Source organism: Rhyacophila brunnea, unplaced genomic scaffold (assembly GCF_057557595.1).
Source record: "Rhyacophila brunnea isolate RB1 unplaced genomic scaffold, BYU_Rbru_1.0 scaffold_9, whole genome shotgun sequence".
Lineage (NCBI taxonomy): Eukaryota > Metazoa > Arthropoda > Insecta > Trichoptera > Rhyacophilidae > Rhyacophila > Rhyacophila brunnea.
The window spans coordinates 46,456,654-46,474,751 of record NW_028233361.1 but is presented as its reverse complement, the minus strand read 5'-3'; the positions used below and the strand labels follow the sequence as shown (position 1 = coordinate 46,474,751).

At 35.7% G+C, this 18,098-nt stretch overlaps 1 protein-coding gene across 1 annotated transcript in view; it reads right to left on the bottom strand.

The window, feature by feature from the left end:
• The window catches only part of LOC147063713 (protein-L-histidine N-pros-methyltransferase), a 334,754-nt gene extending 317,814 nt beyond the window's left edge, over positions 1–16,940 (bottom strand). Inside the window, exon 1 of the mRNA XM_085959932.1 lies at positions 16,190–16,940. Within this exon, the coding sequence (XP_085816058.1) occupies positions 16,190–16,534 (345 nt within the window). The 5' untranslated portion in view covers positions 16,535–16,940. The remainder of the gene's footprint in view (positions 1–16,189) is intronic.
• Positions 16,941–18,098: the final 1,158 nt, after the last annotated feature.

The window sequence follows — 18,098 nt, the reverse complement described above, 5'->3', positions numbered from 1 at the left end:
CGAGATCGATTACCTGCTTTTCCTTACCCGTTAGGTATTTCAGTTCACATTATTACTGGTAGTCCACAGGGGCAGACTGTAAAACAGGAAAATTGTGTGACTGTGTGACTTTTGGAGCAGGATGACATGGTCGAGAATCTGAATAAGATTAGCAAGGGAAAGAAGCAAGTAAAAGACACTTGTAGAGGATGAATCTACGATGCGGAGATTGTAAACATACGTTTTTTTTATGAGGAATAGTTGTTACCCGTTCGCCCAACCCATTGTGTCCTTGCACTGGATGAACTAAACATTGAAAAATAACATGGATTTTTGACCAGCCACGAAGTCGAACTCGCAACTTACGGTTTTATAATTCATATAAAAAATGTGGCCGCTCAACGAACTAGGTTAACTTGGGTGCACAGAAGAGAGTAACTATATTAATATTCGATGTGTCATAGGTCATAGCTCTCTGTTAATAAATTTACAGATAAATCCATCACTGTGTCTGTGTGTGTTGATATTCGAATTTGGAATAAATAGCACGCGCGTGGACTTATTTTCAATTAGGGAAACTATTCGTATCGGAAAATGCCTAAGGATGCCTATTCGTATGGTAAATGTTTGCCGTGCGAGAAAAATACATCATTTATGACGTCATCATCGTCTGTCATTTATTATTAATGTATGTGCTGTTTGATGAATGTGCCCCCAATACTTTTGGATAGATTTACAATACTTAGATTTTTAGAGTATATTTAAACATTACGTAATATGACATTTTGATGAAAAAATGATTATCGATGTAAAGACAATTGATTCAAAAATTCTGTAATCTAGGTTATTAGTGGAATTTAAGAAAGACAGTACGGCCAAGACCTGTAGAAGTATGGAAGAATAGACCAAAAACTATAAAAGGGGAGGATGGAGACTTTAAACCAGCTGTGGACTCCCCTGGGGTCGGGTTGGCAACACATTATAATTTTTTCATACGAAATATAACGAGAAAGTGTGACAATACAGTATGATTTTATAATCTGCGAACAATCTGGCAATACCTATGTCTTATCTGACATATCTGTCGAAATTGATATAATGCATGTGTAAGAGCCGATCTATGTCACACAATTGTGGTTATAAATTTTGTCTTATTAGATTACTCATTAACAGGAAAATTTACCTACCTGCATGAGATTAACTTAAATAAATAGATGTATCGTTCCTATACAAAAATGCTACGTAAAATAGTTCGCCATATAATCGAATAAAATTCCGAGAATCGTAAATAACACGTTTTGGTGCTATTTTTCCATAAAGGACAATTCCACATAACGTCATACGATTTTGCCAGTTAATGCAAATGTCATCCTAAAATTTGCCTCACTTTCAATCGATATAGGTATGCTCAGTTCTTGCTCATTGCTACCTCGTTTTTTTTGTTTCTGCCCTCTGGCCCGGGCGTTTGTGATTGATTACTTATATATTAATACACTACTGTCATTGGGCCTCGTGGCTTGTTGTAGTAATAAAAAGAAAGAAAAAAGATAGTTTAGTAGAAGATTGATCTCAACATAAGATTTAAACAATCAGGTTAATGCTTTAAAAGTTGATTACTTTGTAGGGAGGGGCATATTGTCAGAATTCCCTTGATTTATGGTATAGATAGAAGGAGATATTAGCGTCGTGGGTCCCAGGTTCAAATCCTGGGTCTGGCAAGAACACATATTGTTTTTCAATTCGTGTATGAGTCAGAGTATGGACCTAATAGGTTGAGCAAGTGGCTGACATCCATTTCTCGTAAAAACTAAAACCTCCACCCTGTGGAGGCCTATATTATGATCCTATTAGGATCGGAGATGGTCGAAAGAAAGAAAGAATGTAATAATTTTTGAGGTGTTCTGCAAATATGTATGTAGTATTAAGTATGCCTATCCAATGTAAATAGCACGAGATAATAATATGTAAACATGATATATGTGTAGTACTTTCCACCATCCTCATGAGACTTCCGAGGGAAAACGCTGAGTTTTTGAGGAAAGTTTCCACAGTTTCATGGGGAAATTTCCCCATGTTCAGGGGGGCGGAGGTGGCATCGAGACCGTGCGAACAAACTCTCTAGGCGTGAGGTTAAATTTTGACACGGTTCCCCTTTTATGCTGATTCGGTGCATTGTAAGGAAAGGGTGATTGTCAAAATATTTCGATATATAAATACCACACTATGAAAAGGAAAATGGCAAAATAATTACCTACTGAGGTACCCTTATTTCATTGGCGACAGGAAATTCTTGCTCATCTGTACTCAAAGTGTTTGGAATATAACCAGAGGAGGCCTTATGAAAGTTTACCACTACAAAATTTGATGGTAATTTTTAAGTTCAGTTTAATTGGTTGCAGAGGATTTTTTTGTATGTTGGCGCATTGAAAACTGGCGGTTAAGAATTGCTATTTTGACGTTTTGTTATACGTACTAACATTATGACATACTTAGCACTGTTTGCGATTTATAATGCTTGTCTAAATCCGCTATTAAGTTCTAAAAGATTTTCAGCGTAAGAGAATTTCAGACTAAATTCGAAAACAGCTAACTATTTCCGTTGGATTTGGAAAAGTTGGATGACTATATGTTACCTATTATATATATATACATATATATATTAGTCAGTAAAATTTCCATTTCCAAGTTAAATATAAAAAAAGGTAGTAGGTATCTACGAGTACCATAATTATGCCCGGAAGATATAGGTAATTACGTTATCGCCAAGAAAATGAACGAACGAGAGATTACCCACTTAAGAATAAGTCTTATTATACAAAATAATTAAAAATGCTCAATCTTTTTCTTGTCCGGTTCACAATTTCTACGCAAACCACAGTTTGGGAGCAGTCAAGTTTCATCTTGAAGCACGACGGTTTAGTTCAAATCTACCCCGCGATATATTATATACACACACCCCCATGCAGTACATTTTAAGCCGATAGATCTGAGTAGATAAAGCGAGGGAATACCTAAGTATTACGGTAAATACATAATAACATATAGATATCCGTCGTATTACGATATAAGAATCCCAAGTGAGTCACAATATATATGAAATGATCTCAAAGATGTAAGAAACCTTATCACACTTCAAGTATGGAGAAGTCAGTAGACAGTAGAAAGTACATAGTGAAAAATCAAGTGACAGAACAGGACTTATGATCATTTACTTCTTTCAGGACAGAGTGGAAGATACCTCAGTAAGTTCATCACTTGGTCGCTCCAGCGCATTGATGGGTACCGACTTCTCATTTGTGTCGCTTTCTTTGAACGTTACAGTCCAGTTTAGGACGAGTAGACACACATTGCCGTTAATGTTCGATCATTTCGAGTCACTGGATGACTACACGATTCGTTATGTGCTTTATCCAAGGAATTCGAAGCTTTTGACGTTATTACCATAATTCATAGACCGCTTAATAAAGAACGTTTCAAAAGCTATAAACATAAAAAAATATAAATTTAAAATGTTATTAATATATGTATACATTTTTTTAGCATGTTCGATCCTAAGAAGACCAAAATATGAGCAAAGCCCCCACAAAGGGAGGGCTGACAGGGCTCTAGCCTGGGGCCCGGGTCAACCAGATAAGTGAGATAAACACACATCACAAATTTGCTTTAATAGTAAAAAAGTCGCCTAAGGCGCTGTTTTTTTTTTTTTTTTTTTTTAAATAATGTTATTATTTTAAATTGTGTGGTTATACGATAACATTATTAATTGTGTATCGATATTCGGCAACTCCATAATTCAAATGGATGTATTAAAATATACAAAAAATACTACATATACACAAAGATCCTAGCCTGGGGGCCCGTTTCAGGATGTGGAGGTCATGAACATGAGCCTCCACAGAGGTTGTATTGAGTTTTTTTTTGTTTTTAACCTAATAGTTAAATACGCTGGGCCCAAACACGTATTGAAAAACAAAATGTGAATTTGCCAGACTCGGGAATCGAATCCGGGACCCAAGAGATTATAAACCGACACGTTACCTCTCGTTCATCATGGGCGCTCAAATTACTTTAAAATAAATATGATTTGACTTATATTATGATACCTAGGAATAGCTTTCGCGTTATGTACCTATATAACTTATTATAAAGCCTTTAAAATACCAGCCTAAAATGAAAATTTGAAAATGCTAAATGACAGGTTAATTCCGCACTCTCAAAGAGACCATAAATTGAGATTACTAAAAAGGTGAACAACATTATAAAACGAGGGTTTCCCAGTGGCATAATAATTACAGGTAAAACCCTCAATTACCAAACGGGGGCTCCCTTGACACTTCCGTTAATCACAGGCTGCGCGGGAAAATTATACGCCGGAAAAGCTATTTCCTATAGACCTGTTAACGGGTAATGATTGCTGCAAGGAAGGCTTCTCAAGTTTTCTAGAAGAAAAACTATTCACCTTCCTACTTCAATACAATATAAGTATAACATAATATTTTATAATATGTATATAACGAATATATTCAATTTGTGGTGTTTGGTAAATTTCTAACAAGTGAAAAACTGATATTTCTCATCAAAAGAGTTTTAACCTTTAATGTTTAGATTTTTGGCCATATCCGGTCTTAAAACGATCATATGGGCCTCCATGGAGTGGTGGTTTGTATAAAGAGATTTTTAATAATATTAATTACTATCGACCGAAGGTAGGTATTTAAATTCTAATGGATTTAAATCAATGGAATAGTACAAAACTTAAATCCATTATAATTTAAAGAGATTTTTGTTTTTACGAGAAATGGATGTTAACCAGGTTATGTCCATATTCTGATTCTAAACACAAATTGAAAAACAATATGTATTTGCCAGACCCAAGAATCGAACCTGGAACCCGCGACATTATAAACCGAAGCGTAAGCCGCACGGTCATCGTGGGCGTTATTATTATATTTTTGTAAAGTGTAAGTATTGTAAACCAAGAAATCCAATTGCAATGATATAACTATAGTCGCAGGCTTGATAATGGTTTTACAATCGAAATAGATATCACTTTAAAGCAGTGGTACGCAACCCGAGGCCCAAAATCGGTATCTGATATGTAACTATAAACTAAACATAGTTAAAATGTACCTATGTCTAGTGGAGTGTAATATATCATTATTTTTCAACACTTGCACCCATTGCGGTCCTTCTGTTAAATAGGTTGAACACCATTGCTTTAAAAAGTGATATAATATGGTTAGGTTACGTTAGGTTAGGTGAGGTTAGGTTAAGTTACGGTTACGTTCAATTTGTACAAAAATTATTGTGGAAAGATATATTTGCCGAAGTCATCAGGCCGATTTACAAATGGCAAAAATGTATTATAATCTTAATTAATTGATAAACGCAGTCAGTTTTCAGGAATTTTGTTTTGAATTCGCGCCATTTAGCAAAACGCGCTGCGGTTTTGGTTTTGTCCACACGGAGCGTTTTGACTCGCGCGTAAAAACTCAAATTCCAGGTACATGTTGCCTCATTGACCCGTCCATATGCACTTGCGCCGTGACGACTGTCGCGCGACAAGAGCAAGCGATGGCCAGACTCTCGGGAACGCGGCGTTTATAGACATTCGAAAATCAGTTACGCCTCGCCCGCCTCGCACTCGAGCGCGAGAGTTTTTATGGTTACCTACTCCAAAATAAATTACGTCAACTAGCTTGTAAAGTGCCGAGAATACATATTGAAAGTTATCGAGAAATACAAAATCGCGTAAAAATTGAGGATCACAATTTAGCTGTCGGGCTTTTTTATTGCATTAGCGATTGTTTTTTATGCCGATTCAAAAATGAATTAAGTACGTTACCTAGCCTGTACACTGCCAAATGGAACGCGCTATATGGACGGATCACATTTTGGTACTCGACTTTAAAGCGCGGTGGGACACGCGCCAACTGGATAAGGTCCAAGTGTCTAACGTGAACGCTTTCTTATTCGTATATATAACTGGTAGAGGTAGAGGATCAGTCATCCTTAAACCGAGCTAACAAACATTCGATTAAAAATGTAAACATACTCATGATTGGGGCTTTGTTAAACTTGTAATTTAGTATCGAAACAAATGTGTTTGGTCGGATTTGACCATAAATGAATGATTCATACTATCAATTACCTACCACCTCCTTGAATCGAAATCATGTCGAGTTTTCTACCGTTCACGGTGAAGTACGTAAGTCCTAGTGTGACAGTATAAGCACCAGGTATTCTAAAGCCGTGTCGACATGGGCAACAAGTTGCTGGCAACCTCATTAAATATTGATTAAAATAATTTTTGGTCAAACAAATTTTGATAATTATTGTAAATATTTTATAAATGTTGTCAGCTTATAATACATATATATTTACGAGCCACTGGTTTTAAAACGCAAAAAGCAGTGGGGTAGTTATGAAATTGTCAAGAGACATTTCGATTCCTGAATTAATAATGGCTCAATTAAACGTTCTGAAGCACCGATTGGCTGTCAGTTTTTTTTTCGAATCAAAAACCATTTTCATTATTCGTTAGAGATATATAGAGGTAAATTTTTTTTTTTTTATAATTTATAATTGCCTTCTTCAAAATGTCAAAGAGAACTTCAACAATTTATCTACCCACTTACTAGGATTTAATGATACAAGATTATTATTGAATTCCTAATAACAAGGTATGTTTTATAGATGGGCATTTATGTCAAATCAAGATTGCTCTCAAAGAAAACTGAAATAATGCTTTAAAACATAGGTATTTTACTGGCGTTTTGATTAAAGTAATTAGACTGATTAGCGACATTGGAGTATTCGACCATATATCTATCAATAAAAGATTAAACGAAGCTAGATGGTTACCTACATGTAAATTTCACGCAAAACGTTTCACCGTATTACAGTACGCCGTGAGCTTTATTATTGGAAAGAGATGACCGTATACCATATGGTCTCCAATTTTATTAGATTCAATATGAACATTAATTTAATTTTCATAGCTGATTTTGGCAAAGTTTATGAATTCAAGAATGAAAACCTTACCTAACCTAACCTAACAAATAATCCAGTATATCGGCAATTTTCAAAAATTGTTTGCTGCTGGTTTCCAGTAAACCGACAAGAACCGTGTTTTATTTATACATGGATTTTATATCAGTAGGTACTATACGATCTAAAGAGGTTGGACGGTCTTTAATATACGGCCATATACATACACATAACAATTTAACATTTCACAGTGAAGTGTGTGCGAACTGCATACGTACAAGTTTCTGGACACGAAACTAGATACCTAATTTTAAAAGGAAGGTGTTGAGAAAATCGTTTCAATATTAGGTTCCTGACTGCAGAAATAATTGCCTAACTGTTTATTCTTATAATTCTTGTAACTTTGAATAATCAATATTATTGAACATTATATAATTTAGAAAAACACTAACTGAGAGAGTATATCACAACCAATAGAAAAAACTTTTTTTGAAAAAAGTAAGCCAACCGGTCGGGAATCGAACCCGGCATCTCCAACGGGTAAACGCCCCAAACTCGTCGCATTCAGCCATTATGCTACGGAAGACATACTAATGACGACAAATATTTAAGCTATTGGCTATTAAATACCTACCACTCAGCGTTCTTCGAAATCGTGTTACTTCGGCAATCGATTTTTGTTTATTAAATCAAAGTAGGTAGTTATTAGAAATAATTAATTAAAAATTATTAGCAAGTACAAGAAGTTGCTTAAAAAATATTGGAGAAATTCCTAGACGTCGGTTAGTAATCGTTGTAATAGTAAAATAACTACCTACTTTGATTTAATAAACAAAAATCGATTGCCGAAGTAACATGATTTCGAAGAACGCTGAGTGGTAGGTATTTAATAGCCAATAGCTTAAATATTTGTCGTCATTAGTATGTCTTCCGTAGCATAATGGCTGAATGCGACGAGTTTGGAGCGTTTACCCGTTGGAGATGCCGGATTCGATTCCCGACCGGTTGGCTTACTTTTTTCAAAAAAAGTTTTTTCTATTGGTTGTGATATACTCTCTCAGTTAGTGTTTTTCTAAATTATATAATGTTCAATAATCAGAATGATATATTCTTAAATCTTGTGAATTATTCGTTTGAATAAAAGAAATAGTTAATTAAAAATCAATATTATGTTTGAATACGGCTGGTTTCCGTGTTTCTATATAATACTCCGTAGATATATCTTTAATGTTTCCCTCATGTACCTATCCTCCGGCAAATTCCATTCCTCTTCAAGGTTAGGGCAGGTAAAAGTTGTCTCTCCGGATATCCTGGTCTATTGTATTGCAGGTTGTATTGCCTTCGTTCCTAGGAGTTATTCAGATGCATCCCTCACCCAGTCCAGACATATGCATTTGGCCACAGAAATAATTTTAAATAATTTGCCGCCAAAACTTTAGCTTAATAATTTTCGCGCCCTTTTAACTATTGTGTGTGTTCGAATAAACATGTGAAGCGCGGCTATTTTCCTCGTTTTTACTCCACATTAATCCACATTTCCCTAAAGTCTCTAGCATATAATATATGTCTGTCGTAAGATGGCAAAACATACTATTATGTCAGTTTTTTTGGCAAATTGGATTATGTATACCTACCTTCAGACTCGTCTAAGTGAGATTTACAAGATATCAAAATATATTATGGCATGTCTAGGTCTAACAGGTTGAGAGAAATAAGCTGCGTCAATGTGTGAGTTGTTCATTGTTTGAATATCTTTCGAAGTTTAAAATTGCTCTCATGAACAATTCAGAAAAATGCCCGAAAGCTTACATTTTAAGCTTATCAGGCACCATTAGCGAGGGGTGCAAGACTAGTCAACGCGCTCCCCAAAAACATAGGCATTTTCAGTGATGTGTTGTGTATTTTGTTTTTTTTTTCTTTTCTCTTGTGAGGGTAATATTTGCTATACAAGATCTATATATTTTTTTCTTTTATAGTGTTAACTGTCAATTCATGGTGGAACTGCATTGAATTATTTGTAATTAATCAAATAAGTATGTATTTTTACTACGTTTCTCTTAGCTCGTATTCTTGTTTGTCCGGTGGTTGTTTATCCAGTACAAATCTTGCAAACGATTTTTAACTAACTTCCCGACTAGCTAGACATTTGAAACTTTTAGAATATATCAGAACACGATGCCAATGCATTCTTTTAATACTTTTAGCCATCTTTAAGTAGAATTAAATTCATTTTCAGTTAATTCTGTTTTGTATGAAAAGTTATTTCGGAAGAAATTATTGGTTGCTAAGGGGGTGGTCCTAGCAACTAAATTATTAATATATACGTGCGTTACCTACTATGGAAATCAAAATGACATTTCAGTATTCTATATTTGTTTGTTTGATTTTTGCAAAATAGCAAAAAAATGATTTGTTGACAATTGCCTTATTAGTCCTAAATTATTAATACATAGAATTGTCAAGTTTATATCATCATCATCATCACCATCATCATCAGCCTGAATCTATCCACTGCTGGATGACGGCCTCTTCAAGCTGCTTCCACTTCTCTCGGTCCTGTGAATTGCGTTGCCACGTACTTATCATTCCATCGATCCAGCGGCCTCTAGGTCTACCTTGCGGACGTTTTTTACTTCTTAGATACTACTGGATGACTAGATTTGTCCAACGATTGTCTCTTCTTCGAGCTATGTGTTGCTTGTAGCTATGTGAGTTTCGCAAATTTAATGTAAACCTCATACAAGCAATTGTGAAAGTAGGCAGAAGTTTAAACAAAAACAAGCAATGCTTGTCGAAAATCACAGCACTAAAAGCAAAAGATGGTTCTATCATCAGAAATTGGGAACACTTGTTAAGCCGAGTTGAAGAGTTCTACAGCGACCTCTACAGTGATGACACTGACAATACGAGTATATACTTAGATCTTTAGAGAAATGGAAATTCGGAAGACCATAGTCCCGAAATCACATCCACGTAACGGCGTAAAGGCAAGTAACCCATGCCTGAAATTACATGAAAAGTGGGAAAGCCCCCGGGGAAGACAGTCTAACGATAGATATCCTCAAAAAAGCGGGAAAGGATGCAAATGAAGTACTTGCACAATTGTTCACAGCCTGCATATACAAAGAGGATGTCCCAGAGGCATGGAAAAATGCCAGCATTGTCATTCTTTACAAAAAAGGTGACAGAGAAGACCTAGCAAATTATCGTCCAATAAGTCTACTCCATATTCTCTACAAGACGTTCACAAAAATTCTCTCAAACCTTCTGCAAAATGTACTAGACAAGAACCAACCGAGAGAACAAGCCGGATTTAGAGGAGGATACAGCACTATGGATCATATCCAAGTCGTCAGAGAAATCATAGAGCGGTGCCAGGAATACAAACTGCTACTATGCATGGGTTTTATAGACTATGAGAAGGCGTTTGATTCGATAAAGAAATGTTCAATACTCGACGCACTCAGAAAACAAGGAATCCCTGGGCGCTATATAAATATTTTCAATAATATATACAGTAGCGCAACAGCATCTGTCAATCTCCATAAACCATCGCGCAGATTTCCTATCAGCAAAGGAGTCCGACAAGGTGATACAATCTCACCTAAACTATTTACAGCTACCCTTGAAGACTTATTCAGGCAACTTGACTGGAATGACAAAGGGATCCCCATAAATGGAGAATTCCTGAGTCATCTGCGCTTTGCCGATGACATAGTAATTTTCTCGCAAGACTCAGAAGACCTCCAAAGCAGAATGCAGGAACTCGCTGAAGTAAGCAACAAAGTAGGTTTGAAAATAAATGTAACAAAGACGAAAGTCATGTTCAACTGTTTTGCAGGCCAAAAAGAGATCCTCATCAATGGCACTCAGCTCGAATAGGTGAAAAGCTACATCTATCTGGGACAACAAGTGTCTATAGATGGATGTATATTTGATGAAATTGTTTGCAGAGTAAAGCTAGGCTGGAGTGCTTTTGGCCGCCTGAATAATGTCTTCAATAGTGACCTTCCACTGTGCCTAAAGCGCAAAGTGTTCAACCAGTGTGTGGTTCCCGTGATCACATATGCGTGTGAAACATGGACCCTAAGTAAAAGAGAGATCCAGAAACTTAGAGTAGCACAACGTGGTATGGAGAGGTGCATGCTGGGCATAACGCGAAAGGACAAAAAGAGGAATGAGTGGATAAGGAAGCATACAAAGGTTTGCGATGTAATAGAGTTGATTAAAAGCCTTAAATGGAGATGGGCTGGACACATAGCTCGAAGAAGAGACAAGTTTATATGATAACAGAAAATTTAAAAACGTGTATATAAAAAGTTCTTTTTATCTTGTAATTATTATGTAATTTTATTTGATTGGAACCAGTTTTTTTTTTAAATTTAAATCTCATGTGAACGTCCTGAATTTTGATTTGTTATGTCCACAATGTTTTTTTTTTTTTTAATATATAAATATGTCTGTCCTCTCGGAAAATATGCCCTTTTCTCTTCAATTGGTCTTCCTCGGGAGACCAGGTAACAGTGCCTACGTTACGATAAGAGTAGAATTTGTACAATATTTTGTTTTGTATACTTAGGTACGTCATTTTTTGACATTCATGTCGATGACGAGCTTTCATATTCGATTCTTAACTGTCGACATAATATTATTGTGCAATGCATTTCAACGATATTTTTATTATCACAATATAGTAAACTTGTTTTCAATGTTCAAGGTACCAAAATAATATATTAGACAATATCAAGTATTACACCACAATTTGATACTTAGATATATGCCCGGGAAACATAAATATACACACTGATTAAAATAACTCTCGAGTTAAGGAAATCATTTACATTTCCTAGATTAGATTAATAACTAGACATTTTTTTAGATTTCAACTTAAAAAATGTACAAATTCTGCAATAATAAATTATTACCAGTAATCCGTAAAAGAGGTAACACGTGCAATATATTTTTTCTTAGTTTAAGCGGATTTTGTCAGTTCTTTTGTTACAGCAACTGTTTTTTTACTTGAAGGTCGGTTCAATTCATTGGTAAAATAATTACCTACTGTAATATGACTGTAATATGACTGTAATATGACTGTAATATGACTGTAATAAGTAGGTAATATTTATAATAAAATGTATTTCTTAGATAAAATATTCATTTAATTAATTACGGAAAATAATAATAAATTTAAGGTTTTGTATAGTACCTACCTATCAAATATTCAAAATTATCATGTAGGTATCATATTTAATATTTTAATTTTCATTAAAACATGCATTCTGTTAGAACTACGATTTTTTTTTTTTTTTAGAATTATTAATAACCATATCCTTGCTTTTTCATACAAGGTGGTTGTTAGTAATTTTGAACAATCACAAACACCCAGGCTTTGAGAAAAACACATAAATGTTTTTGTCATGACCGGGAATCGAACCCAGGAACTCTCGGGTGGAAGGCGAGCGCCTTACCCACTGCACCACGAGAGCCGCCTAGAACTACGATTTACTGCAACTCATAATGCAAGGTAAGGTAGCAGTGGAAGCAAATGTAGAAGGAGATTCTTTTTTGTGTAAGGTGGTAAGTGGGCGTTGGCGTTGGCGTTGGGGTCTGATATGACTGGCTCAGGATAGGGAGGTGTACTGGAATTTGGCCGCCAACCTTCAACAGTAGACGGCACTAAAAGAAGAATATAATACGTAGTACTAATAAATTCATAGTATCTACGCTATTATATTATAGCCATATCAATGTAGAACATATAAAGTTTATACATAGAATGGCACGTTTAAAAAAAATAAGCTTGTTTATATAATATAATAAATTAATAACCACCCAGCGAATATCTAAACAAGCCAAACTTTGATGATTTAAATTTATTGTATGGTAAGTTTAAGTTGCAGGGTTTTGCAAATTATCATGGAACTTTTCCGCGAAGAGCCCTTGATGGAGATCATTCATTAGTCTTTCTATAAAAAGGTATCTTTATCCCTTTTTTAATAGCAATGGTTTCTATAATAACATATTTTGGCATGTAGGTACTTAACTCACTACTAACTACGTTTCTGATATACCAAATAGGTATTATACATAATTTCACAAAATTTAAAGCTTGAAATGTGCACAGGTCATCTGCGCAGTTCCAATTTAAAAACATAATTAAGTAACATCAGTGATAACACTGATAACAATATAGTCGTCGGTGACATATGAAGAAAACAAATGAAAATAGCGTTGGTGTTATTCGCATTTCGTACCGAAAAATAGTTATCAATTAAATTACTTACATGTACGTGCATATTATAGTATTATATTGTGGTGACTCCTTGAAAAAATGGGAACATTTTCCAAAGCATAAAAAAAATATTGGAAGGTTTTAGAAGGCATTTGGCTGACTTCGCTTATAAAATAATACTTCGAAAAGACATTTTTCTTGGTAATAGTAAAAAAATATATGAAGGGATTAAGAGGTACCAACTTTATAGACGGACTTTCATTTTCTGTTATTCATCATGAAGCATGTTCTTAAATAATTAATACAATGCGTTTCCAACAAGAATTGATAGATAACATGACAAAAAAAAATATGCTAGCAAAAAAATTAGATATTTTACGTACTTATATTCTTATGTAGGCTTTTCACCGTGTTTCAGAATAATACGACTGGAATTTATCTTTACAAGTTATTGATTCTAAATAGGTAATAATTGATAATCTATATCTACTCTATGCTTTGAGTATTTACTGAACTGTTATATTTGAAGTGTTCCAATCGATATGGTAATTAGCTCAAGCCTTGGTCGATCAATGCCTACAAGTCCGTGGCATCATTCAAGATTGTCAAAATAAAACTGAATGCCATGGAGAAGATAAGCATTTTATAAGTGATTTAAATTAAATATATAATATTTAGAAAAGCCTCAGGAACATACTGTTGGTTTCTGCAATTAACACCAAGAAAGCGAAAGAATCCTAATCAATCCAAGATTTTTTATGACTTTTAAATAAGGTATATTTTCGGGGGTTTTCCAAATTGTAAATTGACTTTAAAGCGTGCGACAGTTTTATATCCGAATGAATCTTAAAAATGTGATAGTGAAATAGAAAAAAAAATAATTTAAATTGTCTAATACTTGTAGGTAAGTACACTTCTATCTGACGTCCTCAACAGCCTTATTTCGCCTATTTATTGAAAAGAGAAGATATATAACCAGCGTTGCCAACTTAGCCCCCTTTTCCCAGATCTAACGATTCTAAATTAATATAGATCCAGCTTCCAAAATAGCAGGTACCTTATGGAGTTAATTCTAGCGTTTTTCAACACTGCCAACAGATAGCAAAGCTAGAATCCACCTTCTACGTAGAGCTGATCGTCGCTTTATCCGTGGGGTTTCCGTCGGGGTACTTTTCGGGTTACAATTCCCAGACACTTCGCTCTTTGAGTCCAGCGATGGACAGCTGACCTCCAGCCATAAATACGGGTGCTTACATACGAGTAATTGCGACCGGTCGAATTCACGAGTAGTTATGGAATGCTAGTGGATATTAGGATCGTTAGTGTTTGTTTGTATCGTTCGCGCTGTCTTGTTTTTAGAGTCGCGTCCACTAGTCACGCGTAGATGGCTGCACTAGTTTATGAATTTCACTGACACACAATTTGTCGCAGAATGCCGAAAGCTGTTCGACAGTCAAGTCATCCGGGTCAAGATCCTCAGTTAAGAGGTCTTGACGAAGAAGAAGAAGAAGTTACATCTCATACACTTACCGCCCCCCCCCCCCCCATGTGTGCGTGCCCGACCTACAATATTTACTTGCAAATGAATATACCATTGATGTAAATCATTTTTAATTTACGAATGTATATGTGGAAGGCGGTAGAGGAATAGGTATATTTTTAAATTATCATCATCATCATCATCAGCCGGGGTCAATCCACTGCTGGATGAAGGCCTCCCCAAGCTTTCTCCAACTCTCTCGGTCCTGTGTCGTTCGCTGCCACGTATTTCCGCCGAACTTTACCAGTTCATCAACCCAGCGGCTTTTAGGGCGACCCTGTGGCCGTTTCGTACCCCTTGGGTACCATTGGATTACGGCATTTGTCCAGCGGCCGTCCTTTCGGCGAGCAATGTGCCCCGCCCATCTCCATTTCAGCTGTTTGGCAACGTCTATTTTTAAATTATAACAGTTAATAATGGCGAGGAAAATATAGCAATGTAGTATGTACACATGCGCAAAGAATGTTTGTAAATACGATAATGTTGACCCCAAAGACTCCAAGAACTAAAGTGTGGTTATAATCAAATAAACAAATAAAAATTAAATGTTTTTCGTCGTACTTACACCTACTTAAATAAGTAGAGCAACAGGTGTCTTTAAATAGACGTCTACCAGACCAACAACGACAATATTGATAATGCTGATAACAGGTAGATTTCACACATCACGATTTCTTCACGAAAAGATATGCTTGAGATATACTCTATGTATATAATATATTATATATCTATAGGTATATACCTAGTCTAATTTTAAATTTATCTAATCAATCAATCTTTGAAACGCTTTTGAAAAGCAAGAAGTTGTCGCACAAGTCGTATGACGTACCTACCTATATATTTGAGTAACTCGTATAGATATTTTCAATTAGTGTTGCATGTATTCAGCCCGATGAGTTCTAAATGTGTTGTTTTACATCTTTTAATCTTTTAAAATTTGACTTCTGCTCGTTTTGTTACATTTTCATTACCCTCCGAGCCGTTCAATATTCGACAATACGATTCATCCTCCAGTTTCATGAGATGTTTCGCTATATTATTTGTGCATGATTTTATTTTGGGTTTTTATTTTATATCAAATATATGTACGTAGCTCAGAATTTTCCATTTACTGTCGAACAAGATCTTCTTGCCAACGTGTTAAAACTGTGAACTAATAAGCTTCTCCTACTTTTAACCGCACTTCGACTGCAACGACTTCCGGTTATCGATGAGTTGTCTACCTGCTAAAAATGTGAACTAACAAGCCCCTGCTATTTAGTTAATCGCACTACAGCGACTTCCGGTTATCGCCTAGATCTTCTTGTCGGACAGTAATATCAGTCATGGACATCTAGTTTCCCATGTTTGAAGATACCAGTATGATAATATGCTAAGAAGTGCTCACTTAATATTAACAAACAGCGATATTTAAATAAACAAGTTGTCAAATATTAAAGAGATCTAACCTCAGTCTTGTCGACTTCCCTCAGTTTGCAGTCATTCTGATGTTTGTCATAAAGCGTCCGAGCGAGCGCCCCCCTAGGGCGGAACACCCCTCCACTCAGAGACTTGACACTCATTTCGGCTCTGGCGCCCGAAACGCGCGGGAATTCACTTTCACTGGGATATTCGTTCGGACCGATGCTAACTTCACACTGAACCGAATTTCTAATCATCAAGTCGGATTCGTAAACAGTTTTGTTATTGTTGATTGTCTGCGGGACGCACAATTGATTCAAAGTACTGTTGCACACGACAAACTGATTTGACAAACAGTTAATTGCACAATGGTCAACAATTAAAGAACTCATGGAGGTGACGATCGTTTCTGCTTGGGCAAATTAATTCTCGATCAATTGGAACTGTCAAAATACGATATTGTATAGCTATGAGGCTGCTAGGTTTTGTAGTTGTGTGCGAATCTAAGCTGCGAATGAACTGTTTTATAAAACTGTTATCATTTTGCTGTAATACTCTAGTAAACAACACGGAAAGAGTGTACTTAACCTTACTATATGAACGCGGAAACTATGTGCATAAACTCGACACAATGTCAAGTTTAATGACCAGGTATCTCAAGGATCACCGCAAATATGTAACTCGATTTTTTAAAATCACTTAAAACGTCACGGTCTAATGATATTGTACGGTTAGGTTTTTTTTCTACGGCACAATAACATTACGTATTTTGACAGAACGCATGATAGAAACGTCAATAAGGTTCGCATTTTAACCGCCAGTCGGCGCGCGCATCTTCTCGTACGGCCTGCGATAGAGCAGAAGCGGCGATTCTTTGCGGCCAGAGCGCGGAAAATTTAAACATTCATCTTTTGTTTGCCTGTTTCATTCCCAAACTAGAAGAACAACATTTTTGGCGGCAGAAAATTTGAATTGGTTTCAGCGGCCATCTTTAAACGGGCATCAGACGGGTTCATTACAAAAAATTAATCACGGTGAAATAAAATCGACAGTCATCTCTGTGTAACCCGCGCGCGGCGGGGTATTTAAAAACCGTGGTACATATTCTTCTCCGGCGCGGTTTACATTTCACGACGTCCGCTTATATCGTTATAATTAAATGGAATACAATACCCTTCCACACAGCTGGTAATTACATCTATCAAGATTACTGATTCGTTTTGGCGGCAAAAAAGTGATTATCGATGCCGTGATTGTCAGTACCGCAATAAGAAGATATTAACGCCCGGGAATGCTCTAAGTTTATAGCTGCTAATAAATATGTAAGTACCTATATCCGTTGGTTGAATAAACGATTTCTACTTATCCGACTACCTTCTTCTATCAGATGGTATGATTAAGTATGCCAGAGTTTAAAATTGCAAATGTGTTTCGTTATCCTGTGAAACGTAGTTTCACATCCGTACCATTGTTATAAAATCACTATCGAGTACCTAATTGATAAGTACCTAACAAGCTATTATCATATCTTTATAATATACTGTGAACACGAGTAACAAGCTGTTACCCTCCCTCAGAGCTAACGACGCGCGGTATAGCTTTAATGAAAAGTCATTTAAGCTATTTAATGACTCAATGCCTCAATTGAATGACTCAATCACACACATAATAATAACACTATGCATAACAAATGAAGAAATATTAGAAAATAGAATTTAAAATTACAAGTAAGAAATGATTTAATAGTATTTTCATTTTAGATATATCAAAATAAACGTGTTTACAGATGCCTTGTTTTTAGCTTGTGTATAAAAAAGTATCTCTTCATCGATGCGGTCCTGTCGATTGTTGTTCAAAGTTGGTTGGTCCATAAGAAAATCAATTAAAAAAGAGCTTTCTCTACTATTTTAGAAGTTTCGAGCGCTTTTGTTATAGCGTCTGTGAGCGTTGGATCGA